The 20,139-nt window shown below is 38.4% G+C and overlaps 1 protein-coding gene across 1 annotated transcript in view; it reads left to right on the plus strand.

Moving 5' to 3' along the window:
* Positions 1 to 20,139, plus strand: part of RAB10 (RAB10, member RAS oncogene family) — a 65,574-nt gene extending 45,435 nt beyond the window's left edge. Inside the window, exons 2-6 of the mRNA XM_028514579.2 lie at positions 5,832 to 5,892; positions 10,601 to 10,739; positions 13,979 to 14,068; positions 15,178 to 15,279; positions 17,576 to 20,139. Of these exons, the coding sequence (XP_028370380.1) occupies positions 5,832 to 5,892; positions 10,601 to 10,739; positions 13,979 to 14,068; positions 15,178 to 15,279; positions 17,576 to 17,659 (476 nt within the window). The 3' untranslated portion in view covers positions 17,660 to 20,139. The remainder of the gene's footprint in view (positions 1 to 5,831; positions 5,893 to 10,600; positions 10,740 to 13,978; positions 14,069 to 15,177; positions 15,280 to 17,575) is intronic.

Genomic DNA, 20,139 nt, shown 5'->3' on the forward strand with positions numbered 1-20,139 from the left:
ACCCTCCCCTCTGCAATCTGTCAGTCTGTTCCATGTCTCCAAGCCTCTGGTCTTACTTTGTTCCTCAGTTTCATTTGTTCATTAGATTCCACATATACGTGAGATCATATGTATTAGTCTTTATCTGAGCGGCTTATTTCACTTAGCATAATAATCTCCCAGCTATTAATAATCGATGCTGTTATAAAGGGTAAGAGACATACAGATGGCCAATAGACATGAAAAAATGCTCAATGTCACTAGTCGTCAAATGCAAGCTAAAACTACAATGAGGTATCACCTCACACCTGTCAGAATGGCTGTCGACAAATCAACAAGTGTTGGCGAGCATGTGGAGAATAGGGAAGCCTAGCACACTGCTGCTGGGAGTGCAGACTGGTGCAGCCACTGTGGAAAACAGTATGGAGTTGCCACAAAAAATTAAAAATGGAACTGCCATTTGACCCAGCGGTCCCACTTCTGGGAGTATATTCTGAGAATCCTGTAACACAATTAGAAAGAATATATGCACCCATATGTTCATAGCAACATTTTTTTACAACAGCCCAGATCTGGGAACAGCCCAAGTGCCCAACAGTAAATGAGTGGATTAAAAAGCCATGGTACATTTATACAGTGGAATACTACAAGGCTATAAAAAAGAAGGAACTATATTGTGGGAGGGGGTTGGTGTGCGTGTTTTAGATTTTGTTTACTTATTTTTAGAGAATGGGGAAGGGAGAGAAACACCAGTGTGTGGTTGCCTCTTGCATGCCTCCTACTGGGGACCAGGCCTGCAATCCAGTCATGTGTCCTAGCCTGGGAATTGAACCAGGACCCTTGGCTTCACAGGCCCATGCTCAATCCACTGAGCTATGCCAGCCAGGGTGGAACTGGATTGTATTTTTATAAGCAAAATCTAAAAGATCATTGTTTGGATCAACACTGATTGCCCTAGTCTGTAGTAATTTAGCAAATAATAATGTTGCAGGAGAATCTGATTATTTCTCCTGGCACAATCTTAGAGGTGCTAGGGTTTTTTGTCTGTTTTTTTTTTTTTATAGCTTCCTTTGATAGCTGAATTATTGATTTTGCTTTAATCTTTTAAATTTTATCAAAACCCTTTTTACTATACTTTAAATATAAGTTTTTCCAGATATAGGTGTGTTTATTTGGGGGGATGTGGTTTGACCAAAAAGCTCATTTGGTTTTAAGTAAAATAAAATACATTCTTGGTTATCACCAGTAATTTTATTGAACATTGACCGTTTTATTCCACTACCTTCTGCCATTTTTCAGGGAACTTCAAAATTCCATCTTCCTGAAACTTTTTATCTTTTTGAGCAAAAAACTGTTCCAGGTGCCTTTTTCAGCCTTCCAGGGAATTGCAATTTTTTCCATTAAGAGAACTTTGTGAAGATGGAAATAAATGGAAGCATGAAGGTGCAATGTCTGGTGAAGCAGCAGATGAATCAGAACTTCCCAGCCAAGGTGTAACAAGTTCTTGCCTGGTCATCAAAGAAACATGCAGTCATGCATTATTCTGATGAACGATTATGCATTTTCTGTTGACTTATTCTGGGCACTTTTCATCAGTTGCAGCTTTCACTTGGTCTAATTGGGAGCAGTACTTGTTGGAATTAATCATTTGCTTTTCTGGAAGGTGCTCGCAATAGAGAACCCCCTTCCAATTTCACCATATGAAGTGTACATTTCATGTGAAGTGTACATTTCATATACACAACATACACATTTCCAATATTTTGGATGAAGACTGGCCTTTGCTGTGGTAGGTGGTGGTTCATTTCACTTGCCCCACTATCTCTTCTGTTCCACATATTGTAAACTGCTCACTTTTCATTGCCCGTCACAATTTGTTTTTAAAACAGAATGTTTTCATTATGCTGAAGTAGAGAATCGCATGTGGAAAATGGTCAAAGAAGGTTTTTGTTGCTTAACTTAAGTGGAACCCTAACATCAAAGCGATTGACGTATATATCCAAGCTAGTGCAAATAATTTTCTATGCTTGATTTGGGTATTTTCAGTGTGTGGCTATCTCTCGTGTGGTAAAGCATTAATCGTTCTTCATTAATGTCTCAATTTGATCGCTATCAACTTGAACTGGTCTGACTGTGGAGCATCGTCCAGCAAGAAATCTCCATAATGAAACTTCACAAACCACTTTTGACACATTCGTTCTGTCACAGCACCTTCTCCATACACCACACAAACCTTTTTTTTTTTTTTTTTGCATTTCAGTTGCATTTTTACCTTTCTTGAATTAGTAAAGCATAATATGCCCAAAATGTTGCTTGTTTCCTTCCATCTTCACTGTTAAAATGGCTACACAAAAATTCCCTGATTTTTATGGTTTTTTTAAATGCACGCCGATGACAGCTGTCACCAATTTAACAAAATTGTTTCAAGTGGATTTATTTTTTCATTTTTAATCTATTTTAATGATTATACTGTTACAGTTGTCCCAATTTCCCCCCCTTGCTCTCTTCCACCTGGTACCCCTATTCCCTCCAGCAGTCCCCCCACTCCATTCATGTCCATGGGACATGCATATAAGTTCTTTGGCTGCTCCATTTTGTATACTATTCTTAACATCCCCTGTTTTATCTGTACCTATCAATTTGTATTTCTTGATCTTTACCTCTTTCCTCCCAATCTTCCCCTTCTCCCTCCTACCCAATAACCATCCAAATGATCTCCATATCTATGATTCTGTTTCTGTTCTGCTTGTTTGCTTAGTTTGTTTTTTAGATTCAGTTGTTGATAATTATGAATTTATTGCCATTTTAATGTTCATAGTTTTGATCTTCTTTTTCTTAAATAAGTCCTTTTAATATTTCATGTAATAATGGCTTGGTGATGATGAGTTCCTTTAGCTTTACTTTTTCTGGGAAGCACTTTATCTGCTTTTGATCTAAATGATTGCTTTGCTGGATAGAGTGATTTAGGTTGTAAAGTCCTTGGTTTTCATCACTTGGAATACATCTTGCCTAGTCCCTTCTTGCCTGCAAAGTTTCTTAGGTGAAATCAGCTGACAGTCTTATGGGAACTCCTTTGTAGGTAACTCTGCATTTCTCTTGCTGCTTTTAACATTCTCTCTTTATCTTTAACCTTTGAAATTTTAATTATGATGTATCTTGGTGTGGTCCTCTCTGTGTCCATCTTGTTTGGGACTCTCTAAGCTTCCTGGACTTGTATGTCTGTTTCCTTCACCAAATTAGGGAAGTTTTCTTTCATTACTTTTTCAAGTAAATTTTCAATTTCTTGCTCTTTCTCTTATCCTTCCAGCACTGCTATGATTTGAATGTTGGTATTTTTGAAGTTGTCCCCGAGGCTCCTTAGCCTATCCTTGTTTTTTGTTTTGTTGGGGGTTTTTTTTTTTTTTTGGATTCTTTTTTCTTCTTGCTGTTCTTATTGAATGTTTTTTTTCTTATGTTCCAAATCATAGATTTGATTCTCGGCTTCGTCACTCCACTGTTGATTTTCTATAAATTTTTCTTTATTTCATTTAGTGTACCCTTTATTTCTGCCTAGGTCTTTTTTATACTGTTGAAGTACCTAGTGAGTTCCTTGAGCATCCTGATAACTAGTGTTTTGAACTCTGCATCTGATAGATTACTTATCTCCATTTCATTTTGTTCCTTTTCTGGAGTTTTGATCTGTTCTTCATTTGGGCCATATTTCTTTGTCTCCTCACTTTGGCAGCCTCCCTGTGTTTGTTTCTGTGTATTAGGTAGAGCTGCTTTGACTCACTGTGTTCATAGCGCAGTCTATTGTAGAAAAGCTCACTGGTGCCCTGGCTGGTGTGGCTCAGTGAATTGAGTGCTGGCCTGTGAACCAAAGGGTCTCTGGTTTGCTTCCCAGTCAGGGCACATGCCTAGGTTACAGGCCAGGCCCCCATATGGGGCATGTGAGAGATAAACACACATTGATGTTTCTCTCCCTGCTCTCTCCCTCCCCCCTTGTCTCTCTAAAAATAAATAAATAAAATCTTGAAAAAATTACTTGAAAAATGGCTGTATTTTTAATAAATAAATGTTTTTCAAAAAAGGAAGAGAGATTAGGGGGTATTGACAGTGGACATGTGGTGGGGGACATAGGAAAGCACTGCAGCTTCGGATAGGGGAGCTAAGGGAAGGCACCATGATGGAGAAGACTATTTCGGGTTGGGGGAACCATATATACCAAGACCTTGAGGTGGAAGTCTGCCAGTTCTGTGTGTGGAACAACAAGGACACCAATACAGCTAGCTAGATGAGGGTAAGATGTAAGAAAGGATGAGGACAGGGTGGAAAGGGAGGGGAGGTAGGCAGAGAGTGTAGGGCTTTATAGACTATTTTAAGCACTTTTGCTAGTCTTCGTGAAAGATGGTATTTGGAGGTAGGCAATGAGCAGTTGGATATCTCAAGTTTGAAGTTCAGGGGAGAGGTTAGGGCGGTGATCAAATTTGAGAGTTATCAGTGTGTATGTGGAATTTAAAGCCATGAAATTTTGGAAAATCAAGGGAATGAAGATAGAAAAGAAGAGTTCATTGCAATTTTTAGAAAAGGTCAGAGAGTTGAGAAACCAGTAATGAAGATTGAAGAGTGACCAGATAGGTAAACATACCAGGAGAGTTTTTGTGCAGAAAAGAATGAGGAATTGCTTCAACTACTAATTAGTTTGAGGATGGACAACAGTGAGATCGTGAGGTCAGAGGGAACCTCAAGGAATCTAGTATGAGGTTTGTATCTTAAACAGTTAGGTGCCTTTGTCTAAAACCGCCTGAATTCTTAGACGTTTTCCGGTTGTACTTGGTTTCCATCCCAGAGGGATTAGAGTTTTCAGACTGTGTCCTAATTTAACCTTTCTTCAGAAAAATTTTCTGAAATAATATTTGTTGTCACGTTTGTCATTGGGATTAGTTAACAAATTGTATGTGTAACTGGAATATTCTTCATAAGAGTTTATTTGAGCCAAAACCCACGACAAAGCAAGCTCTCAAATGATTCAGAGACTACTAGTTCTTGTAGTTTCTTTTATGCTTTTGGGATTAAGAAGCAAATGTAAGGAAGATAATGAAGGCGGGTGGGCGTTGGATTACAGGACAGTTAAGATTGTGTACTCTCTGGAAGGGTGCTCGTGCTTTAGAGGGAGGGGTCTGAGAAGAGGCATTGCAAAGATGTGTTAACCTAGGTGGACAGAAGCTATGGGCAGGGCTTTCTTAGGCAAAGATAGGCCTTTTATTATTAAAGAAGTTGTAAGCCTTAGGGGTGACTCCCCACCATGACCTGCCCAGTTAGGAATTGATGACCAGATCACCCTGTGAGGTTTCTTTCCATAGAACTCTTTTGTCCACAGACAAAGACCGGTGTTTATAAAAGCTAAACCAAGTGCAGACACAGTATGAGCCTAGAGACTTTGTAAACTGAGGTTTGTAAATGTCAGGCAAATGCTCCCCAACCCTCCTTTTTTTGTTGGGTATGGGAAACATAATGGGACTAAACTAAAGATTTTTCTTTCTCATAGATTCCCTTTGCTCTGCAGGCTAGGAAGACTGTATTTTTTCCTACTAGGAAACTTTTTGTTCCTTTGCATTAAATATTTTAAATTGTAGTTTTTTATTTTCTAATTGTAAGAACCAACTTTTTCTATATAACTATTTCATCTACCATCTTGGATCTTTTATTATCATTTGGATTTAAAATGTGACACATTTGTTCAGAATTGCATACTTAGTGAATATCCAGGGCCAAACATACACAAAAGGATTTTAAAAGTGTTTTTATTCCAGTTAATTTTAGTATACTACAGTTCAGATACAATTTTTACCTATTTTTTTTCTATGTTGTAGGAATAGACTTTAAGATCAAAACAGTTGAATTACAAGGAAAGAAGATCAAGCTACAGATATGGTAAGTGATGCTAATTTATTCACCTTATGTAGTAGAATGCCAAGCCTGAAGGCCTTATCACTTGTTTAGATTCTGGGAGACTTCTTTCTAAAGCCAGCCATCAGGTGGCCTCCTTTCAGAAAGTAAAGTATGGAAATTATTGCCATGGACTTTGGAGGCCATGAGATCTGGCTGAGTATTTTATATTTTCCACTTACGGTGTGAGTTTGGGCAAGTTACATACCCACTGTGAGACACTTACATCTTCATATGGAAAATGGAGATAATAGCACCCATCTCAAAAGATTGTTACAAGGATTTCATGAAATAATCTTTGTAAAGCCTCTAGCACATACTTTGCTCACACTCGATATAAAAGGGTGGTTGTTTTATTACTAATTTTTAGAGAAAGGAAGGGAAAGAGAGAGAAGCATCAATTTGTTGTTCTACTTATTTATGCATTCATTGGATGATTCCTGTGTGTGCTCTCACCGGAAATTGAACCCACAACCTTGATGTATCAGGATGACATTCTAACCAACTGAGCTACCCTGCCGGGGGGACATAAAAAATCAATATAATTCTTTTGATGCTCTGACATGCTTAAGCTAAAATATTTATTTTCTTTAACGCATTTGTAACTTCCTATAGACATTATTTTTGTTAGTCTCTATAGAGTTTGCTCCCTCTAGAAGTACAATAAAATTCTTTTAAGTTTGTACCAAGTATGAATCATAGACTTTAAAATTAAACTAGTAATTTTAAATGCATATATTCAGATTCTTGTTTCAACATGAAAAGTTCCTATTTTGTTATTAAATTTTAGGTTTGGAAACTTTCTTCAGTCTATGCTCAAGTTTTGTCTTATTTTTCTTTTTTCTTTTATATTTACTATATACAACAATGATTTATTATGAAATGTTTATCTAGTTTCTGTTGAGGCACAATTCATGTCTCATTAATGTGTTACTTTTCTTTATTCGCATGATCTTCCTTTCTTGCTTTCTTTCTAGGATTCTTTAGTCTGTGTTGCACAGGGGTGGGGATGGGTCTCACCCTGGCCACGGCACACGTCTGTGGGACTAAAACTAGCTTGTTTGGCTGATAGAAATGTTTCTCCAGCTTTTAAAATCCCAGATTTCCAGAAAGTTCCACCACAGTATCTTCTGTGATCTACATTTTCCATGGAATGGCAGTTCCTGCCAGGAAAACAGCTATAATGAGTTACTTCAAGTCAGCCTTTCCCTTTCCCTTTCCCCCTCCCCTCCCTTCTCCTCCCTTCCCTTCCCTTCCTTTTGAGGGGGTGGTCAGAGACGCTTGCCATAGTCACCAAAAATCATTAGTGTCCCATTATAGAAGAATTACCTGTTTACCTTTGTCAGGTACCAGAGACTTAGGTCATCCTTGCTTCTCATTCCCTTCACCCCAACATTTAATTTAGCAGGCCTCCAAAATGTATCTAGAATTCATACACAGTTTGTTTGCCCTCTCCACTGTTACCTACCTTAGTCGAAGGCATCATTACATTACTTCTTCAAATCATCCCAGCAGGTCATTGTTCCCTTTTGCCTTCTTCCAGTAGTTTTTCTGCAGAATGGCCAGTGCAGCCTTTTTCAAGTATAAATCCTAGTCATGGTTTTCATTCCTTCCCCCATTTATAGCCGTTTTGACTTTCCATTGCATTTCAAATAAAAGTGCAAATTCCAAATCCAAATTTCTTACCACAGTTTACAGAGTGGGTCCTTGCCCACATTTCTGACCTCCTTTGTGTACATTATTTCTGCCTACAACTGATCTCCTTTCAATTCCATGAAAAAGGCACGTGCTTTTCCAGTTTAGGACTTTAGTACATGCCCTGTAGATGATCCTCAACCCCCTAACCGTGCACTTCTCCCAGCACTAGCTAGACTGAGCATTCTGCAGTACCACTCTAGTCCAGAGACTTCCTGTTTCAGCAGGGATACAGTTCACTCCGGGTCCTGGCTCCTGCCCCACTGACCTCGGCTCTCACCAACGTTGCTCTGCTCACTATGGCCATTTCATTTCTCCCTTGAGCATGCCAGGCATGGTCCCATTTCGGGGCCTTTGCACATCAACTGTTTCTTCTACTTGAAATGTTCTTTATCACATCTTTGCCCTGCTGTCTTCTCTCAGTCAGATCTCAATTCAGTGTACTCTCGGAGAGAGGACTTGGTGATAACTAGCTAAAGTAGCCTGCTCCTCCCAGCACTATCATGTTTATCCTAGTTTCTCTTTGTCATAGTTTATTTTCGAATGTAAGCGACTTTTTTGTTGTTTAAAGATTTTTTATTTATTTATTTTTAGAGAGGGAAGGGAGGGAGAGAGAGAAACATCAATGTGCGGTTGCTGGGGGTTATGGCCTGCAACCCAGGCATGTACCCTGGCTGAAATGTAAGCGTTTTTAAAAAAGATTTATGCACTTATCTTTAGAGAGAGGAGAAGGGGAGAGAGAAAGAGGGAGAGAAATGTGGATGTGTGGGAGAAACACCAGTTGGCTGGGAATCGAACTGGCGACCTTTCGGTTTTCATGACTACACCCAACCCACTGAGCCATACCAATCAGGGCAGAATGTAAGCTTTTTGAGGGTGGGGTCCCATCTGTCTTAGTTTGTGGTTCTATAACCACCACCTAGAACAGAGCCTGGCAAATGTATATACTCAGTAAGTATTTGTTGACAGAATGACTTTGGTTAATTTCTGTTCATATTTCTTACCTTAAGCATCAGCTTTATAGAGAGGACCACCCTGATCATTCTATCTAGATTACTTCCTTCCTTATCTTATTCTTCATCATGCCACCCTGGTTACCTTGTTGGCATTTGTCACAATTTGGGATCATATATTTGTTTGTTTATTCCTGTCCCCACAGAATTGTAAACTCCATAGGGCAGGCAGACACCAGGCAATTTAAACTTAGGGCATTTTGGATGTGGAGACATTGCGTATCGATGAGGAAATCCAGATCTTGTTAAAAAAAAAACTGAGCCTGAGAAATTTGACATCCTAATTTAAACATGGGGTCCTTGACTTACAAAACAGATTAATAATGTTTCTGGCCTGTTCCAGTGTTGTTGGTGCCCAGACTAAAAATAACTGTCATGATAGCAGCTAGAGGACACAGCTTCCTTGACTCTGTGGGCCTAATAATTAAGAAAATAAGCTATTTTGTTGCTAGGAATATATCACTCCTTTTGTAATATGTCAATGGGAAAAAATATTCTCTCAACTGTATCTGTTTATGTAATGAGAATTCTATCATCATTGGTTTATAATTTCAGAAACCTGATTATTATACATAGGCTTAGAAGGAAAAAAAACTTAATGGAAGAGGAAAGTCAAGTGCAGAGTTTTGTCAACAGACTTAAAAACCTTATATGGTGACATAAAAACATTGTCACTATAATTCAACATCTGCTTTTGCTTATTGGAATCAACCTACTGTCCTTAGACCTGGGTGTATGTGTGTGGGCAAACCTAAAAATAACTTGACCGATGAAAAAGCAGCTGTGACTATTTTTAGTCCTGGGCAAAGGGTCACCAATTAGCCTAGGAGTAGTGGGACAAGGGCTCTGTTCTGGTTTGAAGTACATTGTTAATTGCCTTAACAATTGATATGAACTGGTATAATGAGATTTCAGGACAAGGGTACCTTGTTCTGCTTGTTTGCTTAGTTTGTATTTTCAGATTCAGTTGTTGATAGTTGTGAGTTTGTTGCCATTTTAAAGTTAATAATTTTGATCTTTTTCTTAAATAGAAAGTCCCTTTAACATTTCATGTAATAATGGCTTCATAATGATGAACTCCTTCAGCTTCTGGAAGCTCTTTATATGCCCTTTGATTCTAAATGATAGCTTTGCTGGATAGAGTTATCTAGGTTGTAAGTCCTTGCTTTTCATGACTTTGAATACTTCTTGCCAGTCCCTTCTAGCCTCCAAAGTTTCTTTTGAGAAATCAGCTGACAGTCTTGCTGGAACTCCTTTGTAGGTAACTCTCTGTGTTTCTCTTGCTGCTTTTAATATTCTCTCTTCATCTTTAACCTTTGGCACTTTAATTATGATGTGTTTTCGTGTGGTCTTCTTTGGGTCCATAAATAAAATCTTCAAAACATGTTTGTGCTGATGAGAATGATCTATAAAAGGAAGAAAGTGGTGATGCAAACAAGAGGGAAAAATTAAAGGAGTAAATTATATGTCTTAAATCATTGGTTTTGAAGGTATTGAAAAGTACTATTTACATGTTGTCTTATTTATAAATAAGATTATCTTTAAAATGATTCTAATGATTATAAAAGTAGATGTGGTTATACTTTGGTGTAGTCCTTTAATGTTCTAAAATTTCCACATTATATTATAGAGCTAGACCACTTAAAAATGGAACTCCAAGAGTTTTTATCACATTTACTGGTGTTTATTTTAACATAACTTCAGGAGGTTTTTTTGGTCACTTTTTATTGTTTTCCTTCCAGTTTTTCATCCAGTATAGGTTGGTCATTAATTTGCTTTGACTAAAAGGTTTTATATAGACATACATGTTTATGAATAACCATAATGGTTTACCAATTAAGAATTAAGTTAGTGGTGGCTGTATTTTGCATGTTTGGCGTAGAGTGGATATTAATCTATATTCTAACAAACTATTCTACAGTTTCACCTTTTATCTAGAATATAGTAATATCAAAATGCTCACACATTATTGTTGTTTATTTCAGGGATACGGCGGGCCAGGAGCGATTTCACACCATCACAACCTCCTACTACCGAGGAGCAATGGGTATCATGCTAGTATACGACATCACCAACGGCAAAAGCTTTGAAAACATCAGCAAATGGCTTAGAAACATAGATGAGGTGAGACCTAAAGATTGCATAAACCCTTCATGTGCTTGGTTGAGAAGAAAAAGTATTCTACTTGATCTTTAGTATATAATGTATTATTATTGAGCATTTCTACTTTTTAAATTTTTAATATTTTTTACCTTTTTCTTAAATTTTGGGGCATGTCTATCTAGAACTTCATTCAAGGCAATTACTAAGCTACCCAAAAACTCTCTATAGCTATCCTGTAAGATGGCCCCAAATAGAAGCTACCAATGGTTTTACATACCTTTTGTTATGCAAAGTATTTTCAATATTGTATCATCTCCTTCCCCTATCCCCCAACCATGGGCTGTGGGGACTTTAGGGTCCCCAAGAGGAATTTACCTAGGAATGCAGGGGTGGTTTAACATATCAAAAAATCAGTGTAATTTACCATATGAATAACAGAAATACCATGTGATCATTTCAAAAGATATAGGAAAAACACTTGACAAAATCCAACACCTTTTCATGATAAAAACACTCAACAAACTAGAAATGGAAGAGAACTCTCTTAGCATAATAAAGGACATCTGTGAAAATCCCACAGGCAACGTCAGACCTGCTCCCCTAAGATCAAGAAAATGACAGGGATGCCTGTTCTGGTCACTGCTCTTCAGCATTGTACTGGAGGTTCTAGCAGACAGACAAACGGGGGCACCAAGACTGTGAAGCTAAAGTCTGTTTCTGAGTGATCTTGTATATAGTAAGTCCCGAGGAATCCATACACATACAACAAAAAATCAGCTACGAGTGTTACCGACCCCACCCAGTATGGGGTTCACTGTCTACCAGGCAAACCTCCAAAGACGGAGGTGGGTAGAAAAGAAAGGAATCTTTTATTTAATGGAAAGTTTCTGCCAAAAATATCTGGGTAACAGAAGTAAGGGGAACGAAAAAGTCAGAGCATGACAACAAAAGCAGTCTCATTACAACGACTGTATAGGTTCAAGAACTGGAAATAACACAAGAACTAAAACCTGTTCACAGTGCTGACTGTTACCAACAAGGTCTTTGGAAATGACGGCGAGTTTCTGCCTCAAAGCCCGTTCCCTCCAAGGACCCAAAGAAAAATCACCCTGTGACCCTCTGCCAGCCCAGTTCAGGGTTGCACCAGGAACCTCTTTTCCCACACGGAAGTATCATAAACATGGGTGGCTTAGCTGGTCTCTGTTTGCTGTTCAGATTCAGGCATCTTTCGGTGTCTGTGCCCCCAGGCCTCTGCTCGTAGGCCTGTACTGGCCATCATTGACAGGCGCTCTGGGGACCAATGACATGCCCCCTGCCTGGGGAAGGGGAAAGAACCAACAGCGTTTTTGCTTCCCGGCACACTCGGCTTCCAAAGTCCTCTCCCAGAATCCCATGCATGCTGAAAGCCAGTGGGAATGTCCAGCCTTCCGACCAGTGAGGGCCAGTATCAGCCATGTTGGCCTTTGCTCCTCTTCCAGCTGCCATGTTCAACAGGGGGGCCAAATCTCCAGTCACGCATGCGCAGCTCAAATCCCTCCCCCATTTCTGGGGGTGAGGGGTGTCCCCACTTATCTTAGCACCACCAGTTAGCAAGTTCTGTAAGGTTGCAGGGAGCAAGATCAGTATACAAAATCAGTTGTGTTTCTGTACACTCGAACTGAATAATACAAAGATGAAATTAAGAATATAATTCCATTTACCAAAGCATCAAAAAAATGTGAAAACTTAACCAAAGAAGGAAGATATGTACACTGAGACTGTAAAACATTGAAAGAATTTAAAGATGATTTAAATAACTGGGAAGACATCCCATGTATATCGGTGAGAAGACTTCATATTGTTAAGATCGCAGCACTGCCCAATGTGATCTACAAACTCAGTTAATCCCAGTCAACTGCTTTTGGTGGAAATTGAAAAGCTCATCCTAAAATTCATATGGTAATGCAGATGGCCCTGAATAGCCAAACCATCTTGAAATGAGGAATGACATTTAAACTGAGGCCTGAAGAGATGAGTAGAAGTCATCCAGATAAAGAAGGGGGCTGCTGGAAAGAGTGTGATGGATTCAAATTTAAGATAAATCGAAACTCAAAGTACTCTTGGAATCCAGAGAACCTAACTGCCTCGGCAGTGGGACATTCGGGGACAGGTGCATTGGACCAAAGATACATGTGATTTGCAGCTATTTTTCTCCTTCCATGGGTGGTTTTTTCACTTCGATAACATTACCATTGACTCACTCAAGTTTTTAATTATGATGAAGTATAATTTTTTCTTGCTTATGCTTTTGGTGTTATATCCAAGAAATCATTGTCAAATAGTAAATCATTGTCAAATCATAAAACTTTTCGTGTTTTCTAAGAGTTTTATACTTACAAGTCTTACACTCATATTTAGGTCTGATTCATTTTGAGTTCATTTTTATATATGATGTAAGTTAAGGGTACAACTTCATTCTTCTACATGTTGCTATGTAGTATTCCTAACGCCATTTGTTGAAGATTATCTTTTTCCCATTGAATGGTCTTGAGATTCTTGTCATTGAGATTCTTGTCATTGAGTTCAAAATCATTTGACTGTATATATGAGTTTATTTCTGTGCTTTCTATTTCGGTCATCCGTATGTCTGCTTTATGCCAGTAGCACAGTTTTGATGACTGTAGCTTTGCAGTAAGTTTTGAAATGAAGAAATAAGTATAAATCTTCAACCTTATACCTTGTCAAGATAGTTTTGACTATCCAGGGTCCCTTGAGATTCCATATGAATTTTCTATTTGTGCAAAAGATTTCATTAGGATTTTGATGGAACACACACTTGTTTTTAACTGATTCTTCTGCATGGGTTCTTGTGCCTTAGCAGAGTAGCTTTTTGAGACTTTAAGGGCTCTGTAGAATTTCTAATTAATGCTTCTATAGGATTATACCCATTACCTAAAATCGTGATCCAGCTTGGATTTGGATTATGGACGAGAGATTCGGCTTCAGCTCTCTTTTGCCTCTCTCTTCTTTTGGTGAGAACATATGTAGTAATCAGGCAGCCTCGTGCCGTGGGAAATAATGTTTGACAGGGATTATGTCTTCGTTGTGTTTTCCTGGGTAATTTAAGAATTTGTATAAGCTCTTAGCATGGGATGATTTGGGGGTAATTCCTTTAGAACTTTCAGACTATTGATATCATATATTGAGGGAAAGTCATTTGTGGGGGGGTAGTTAGTCATAATTCATGGGATTGTGTAAATAAAATTTTTATTCCATTTTAGCATGCCAATGAAGATGTGGAAAGAATGTTACTAGGAAACAAGTGTGATATGGATGATAAAAGAGTTGTACCTAAAGGAAAAGGAGAACAGGTAAAGAGTTCTGAATGAGCTTCCTGGCTGGGTAGCTCAGTTGGTTAGAGCGTAGCCCTGACAGACCAAGGTTGCGGGTTCAATCCCCGGTCAGCACATACAAGAATCAACCAATGAATACATAAATAAGTGGAACAACAAATCAATGTTTCTCTCTCTCCCTTCCTCTCTAAAAATCAACAACTAAAAAAAAAGCTCTGAATGAAACTAATGTGCTGCCCTTTCTTTGTGAAGATGGCGTTGCGCATGATTGTTTTTACAGTAGTGATAATGGGGTGCCCCAGGCTGTGCGCGTCAGTTTTTAATGCTGTTGGAAGGAGTCATTTATGAGTGAACTTACTTCAGTATGTGTCCAACAGTTATAGAGTTAAATCTGTGGCAGTACCATTTTTAGCCTTAGTTAAGCTACAAAGGGGAAAATACAAGTTACTGATTGTCAAATTTTAAGATTTAAGACATCAGAGAAATGTATCAATTAATGATTCCATAGATTGATAATCAGTTGCCTGTGACAAGCAGAAACTAGACACCGCCTAAGTCACTTTGAACTTCTCTCAAGTTTCCCCCTGGAGTAAGATACAGTCGACCCTTGAACAACGTGCCGATGCCTCACCCCTGTGCCGTTGAAAATCCATGTATGACTTTAGACTCCCCAAAAACTTGACTGCAGTTGTCCCTCAGTATCTGCAGGGAATTGGCTGCAGGGCCCTCTGTGGATCCCAGAATCCAAAGACACAAGTCTCTTACATAAAATGGCATAGGATAATGCATACAGTGGGCCCTGCATCTGCGGGTGCAAAACCCAGGGATCCAAAGGGCCAAATGTGGAAAAAGTCCGCACACCCAAGAGCCGTGTTGTTCAGGATTCAACTGTACTTGTTTTAGAATACCTGAAGTGAGCTCTTAGAAGATTCTTTTATTATTTTTGTTTGTTTATTTTTAAAGAGCTTGACTGTTTGAATGTGGACCCATTGAAATAAACTGTGTTATGTAAGCTACTAGGAACTGCTGCCTTGACCGTAATATTATTGTTGGCGCTAAGATGCCAAAGTCATCAGTTGGCAACCTGTACTTGATAATTTCGTGATGACATTTTGCTTCTATTTTAGATTGCAAAGGAGCATGGTATTAGATTTTTTGAGACTAGTGCAAAAGCAAATATAAACATCGAAAAGGCCTTTCTCACATTAGCTGAAGATATCCTTCGAAAGGTAAGTTCCTGTTTTTATTTACAGTTAAGGCACTCAGTTTCATAGTTAAACACCTGGTCTTTTCTAAGTACTAGATTTACATACAAAACGTGGGTTTGGGTGATACTGTTTTGGAACATTTAACCATCACCAGTACCTAATCCTCGAAAGCGAATTAAGGAACTGGGAGAGCAGAGGGCCATGTGGAACTCTGTAGGATCTAGTCAGTAGTAATAGTTCCTGTCCTGAGCTCCCACACTTACTCTCTAGTCCCTAAGTGCCTACTCTTTTTCCCAGCTTCTTGTCTGGTCCATTGTGTTGTTGCTTTTCTGTTTACTTTTGGATTCATTTCTCTTCCTTTGCATTTCCATAGATCATTTTTTAAAATTTAAGATAAGAGGTGAATATTCTGTAGTTATTGCTCCAGAATCACTATTCTTCTGTATAGTTATTCTCATGTGCTAGTAAAGGGTGTGTATATATTATATGCAGAATAAACAGAGTAGATCCACCCCCAGATTTTATTTAGCCAGTCATTTCAATCTGTCGTGTAAAAAGAATAATAAAAATTAGGCTGAAAATGTGATCTCAGGGGATTCATTTTACCTCAAGGTTAGTTTCTGTGTTTCATTTGTAAAACCCCAAAACTTACCAGTGCAAGTAACTGGTGGCAAAATTGGGAGATCTGATTTTCATATTTTCCCTCAAATGAGTAGATTTGGTTATGAGTCCTGAATTCTCTGTTCAGTCTGTAGTAATTTATATGCAAATAAAATTAGAGAAAATCTGACACAAATCTTAAAAGGAGAAACATTGTATAAGAGAAAATTTCATTGCTTCTGGTAACCTTTCAGCTTTTATTTTTCAAAAAACCAACCCAAATATTTTAAAAATATATGTATGCACATGCACACAATGTAAACTGCAATAGAGGTAGAATATCAAATAAAAATCTAGTAAGATCTCAGAGAAACCAAGCAACTTAATTTTCAGAGTGAAATGGTATCTGTTAACCATGGTTGAGTGTTTGAACTGGGTAAAACAGGCCTCAGTCACTGCTGTTCAGAGTGACTGTAAAACAAAGCCTGTGCCCTTCCTCGTCTGCCAGCATCCTGCAGGTTAAGTGAGCAATAAAAAGCAAGTTAGGATATAATTGTGTAGTGTGATCTTATTTTTTAAATTATTCAACACACACACACATGTTTAGCATCATAATGTAGTGGCATGGTCACACAGCATTTGGTTATGTTTAGCAAACAAAGATGGAAGGAAGGATGTGAACTCTTACATCCTGATTCCTCCAGTGCAGCGGTGACAGGAAGAGGAGGGCGATACAGGACAGCATCCTGAATTGGTAGAAAGTATTTGTCAGAGATTGGTGGATCACAGTGAAAAATTATTCCAGGATTTACAGAACTTGTCACAAACTTGTTGAAATACCCTTGTCTCTGTTCTTTCTCTTTCTGAATAATTTGGTCTTTACTGTTTTTTATTTCTGCCCGTACTGTGTTCCTTGATTTTCTCATCAGTCTTTGCATTTTTAAAAAATAGTGCTATATCAAAAAAAATAGTGCTGTATTGTCATTGTGTGATCTGTGTCCCACTGAGGTAGATCTTCCTTGTTTTCATATTAAAGGTTAAAAAGTATGGCTACACCAATAAATAAAGATCTCAGTGTAGCATCTTTCCCATGTAGGCAGGCCCAGATAAAGGTAGCATTTTTTTCACACATTTTTCAATCTGGTACTCTGAGTTAAAACATCAAACATAAATTTGCTTAACATTAGGTGTGAAACACAGTGGTGGTTTTTGACTAGCAACTTTTTGTGCAGTACTTTTTCTCCTGAGTTGATAAAAGAAAAATCATTTTTGTAATGCAGACTTCAGTCTCAGAAGGCAAGCAGCCACACAGAAAAGGGCTGTTTCACTTTTCTGAAGTTAGACATGACCTGACATTAGTTTTATGCACATGCCTGATAATGCCTTTTAGTGCTAAGTCCTCAGGGGTCAGGGGCTGGGAGCTAACACATTGCTCTGCAGAAGTGTCAGGGGCAGGGAGGGTTTCAGAAGCTTTTCAGAGGTTTCAGAGGAGTGCTGGGAGGCCACTAGATATTTCACAGCTTGGAGAAAGCAAGCAAAATGAATACCAAGAATAAAGCTTCCAAATCTCTACTTTGCACAGGGGAGAAAACCTGTCTCATGACTGTAATTGCATTCTGTTACATAAATTAGCATTTATGAGAGTATTTCTGTTGAATCTTGATTTATCTGTGGCAGTGGTTTTTCATGGGTTGCTCTCCTTGTGTGTTTGTTGCAGACCCCTGTAAAAGAGCCCAACAGCGAAAATGTAGATATCAGCAGCGGAGGCGGCGTGACGGGCTGGAAGAGCAAATGCTGCTGAGCGCCCTCCCGTTCCATCAGTTGCCATCCACCACCCTGTTTTCTCTTGCTGCAAAATAAACCACTCTGTCCATTTTTAACTCTAAATAGCTATTTTTGTTCCTCATCTTAACTATCCAGTCCACCTATTTTATTTGTTCTTTCATCTGTGACTGCTTGCTGACTTTATAATTTTCTTTAAACAAAAGAAAGTGTATAGAAAAATCATGTCTGTGACTTCATTTTTAAATGTACTTGCTCAGCTCACCACTGCATTTCAGTTGTATTATAGTCCAGTTCTTATCAACATTAAAACTTATAGCAATCATTTCAACTCTATTCTGCAAATTGTATAAGAATAAAAGTTAGAATTAACAATTTTATTTTGTACAACAGTGGAATTTTCTGTCATGGAGAATGTGCTTGAGTCCCTTTAATCTATAGACATGTAATAGCGAAAGAAACAAAAGCCAGGAAAACACTCATTTTCGCCTTGAATATGTAAATGGGATTAATTTTGTCCCGTGCCTTATGTGGAAAGGAACTTTGGTTTTTCCTTTTTTTTTTTTTTTTTTTTTTTTTTTGTTTGGTTTTGTTTTGTTTTGATGGAAGCACGTGCAGGAGACATCCAAACATAAACCATTAAAATGTTTATAGTTCGCTTGGCTGTAATTTTCCAAGTAGTTAATTGAGGACAAAGGATAGCGCAGAAGTGACAGCTTTGGTTTGCCGAGACTCATACTAAGTGGCCTGGATGTTTAAAACTATTCCTGCCACCGGTTCTTCTTCTTGGCCACTTTCTCCTTGTGTTTGTTGTCTTCCTGCATGCTGCTTTATTTGCTTTTCCCTCCCCACCACCTCGTGGTATGAGTTACTTTAAAATGGAAGGGGCAAACTGGTAGGTTTGTCGAGTTTAACATAAAGCACTGATTTAACTTGCTAAGTAAACTGAAAGAAAATTCTAACTGCCTACTTATTCAAATGTCAGTTAATTGTGTCTTCCCCTCATTTTGTGTCTCCCCTAACATCTGTGCCCCAGATCCTTAACATTTGCTGTTGAACTTCATGCTCGTCTTCCCTTTCCCTCTTGGTTCCCGTAGCCATTGCGTTTATGAAATGGAAGAGTTCATTGCATGCACTAGTGTTTGGAGGGTGTCGTGGTTCGTCTTTCTAATTAGGTATATAGCCTATTCACTTTCCTAGAGTAAATCTGTAACCCGAATTTGGGTAGCCTCTGTTTTGGCAACTCCTCTAGCAGTTTGGTAGCCCAGTAAAGGTTGTGGGGGAAAAGGTGGGAAGGAGGAGTGAAATTTATTAACCTGTTTGCCAAATATATTGAGATTTGGCCTTCGAAGAACACTTTTTCAGTGTTAAGTTATCTTCACCTTAAGATTTAGAAATACCTTAGTGTATTATTAATTTTAAGTCCTCTCACATCCCTTTGGAGAACTTGTATTAATTACCATGGAGTCAGAAAAAGGACAACAAAAGGCTTTTTCATGTAAAGATCAGATCTCTAGCCATCTCTAACCCTGTCCTTCCCCCCCCCTGTCCCTCACTTCATTTTTCTAGTTTTGCTTCATTGCTTATCATTAGGGTAGGGTAGTTAAGTTTGCTACGCTGCTAGCATCCTAAGATGATACCTTTGTTGAAATAATTGTGAATAGCATGATTCATTTCTAGCAGAGGCTGAGTTTAGGACAGCAGCTTCCATTGAAAAGCCTTTCTGTGTTGTGGACAGCATTTTAATGCCCCCTTGGCTCACATAAACAAGTAGGGACGTATCTGCTACGAATGCCTGCGAGTGTGTTCAGATAGTGCCCTCAAAGCAGGTTTATATGCCCCGCTGGTGGTTGTTCCTAGCTTCCCCCTCCCTTGACTTTATCATTGTTTACTCCTAGTAAAAGCAGCATTGCCAAATAACCCCGAATTTTCCACTAAAAAAAAAAAATAATGAAATGATGTTAGGCTTCTTGAAAAGTTTTAAGGTTAAACCTACTGCTGTTAATTAATTTTGGTGTGTTTGTTGCTTTCCTTTATCTGGAATGTGGCAGTTTTTTTTTTATTTTTAATCTTGACTCATTCAATTCAGTCAGTGACTTAAGGTTTGAGAGCTAAGCACTGGGAGTTTTTGGGTAACGGACTGACAGTTTTGTTCGCATAATTATAATCGGCATTGTACATAGAAAGGGTATGGCTACCTTTTGTTAAATCTGCACTTTCTAAATATCAAAAAAAAGGGAAATGGAGTATAAATCAATTTTTGTATAACCTGTTTGAAACATGAGTTTTATTTGCTTAATATTAGGGCTTTGCCCCTTTTTCTGTAAGTCTCTTGGGATCCTGTGTAGAAGCTGTTCTCTCTCATTAAATACCAAACAGTTCAGTCCATTCTCTGGTACTAGCTACAAATTCGGTTTCATATTCTACTTAACAATTTAAATAAACTGAAATATTTCTAGATGGTCTACTTCTGTTCATATAAAAACAAAACTTGATTTC

This window comes from Phyllostomus discolor, chromosome 6 (genome assembly GCF_004126475.2).
Source record: "Phyllostomus discolor isolate MPI-MPIP mPhyDis1 chromosome 6, mPhyDis1.pri.v3, whole genome shotgun sequence".
NCBI classification, from domain to species: Eukaryota; Metazoa; Chordata; class Mammalia; order Chiroptera; family Phyllostomidae; genus Phyllostomus; species Phyllostomus discolor.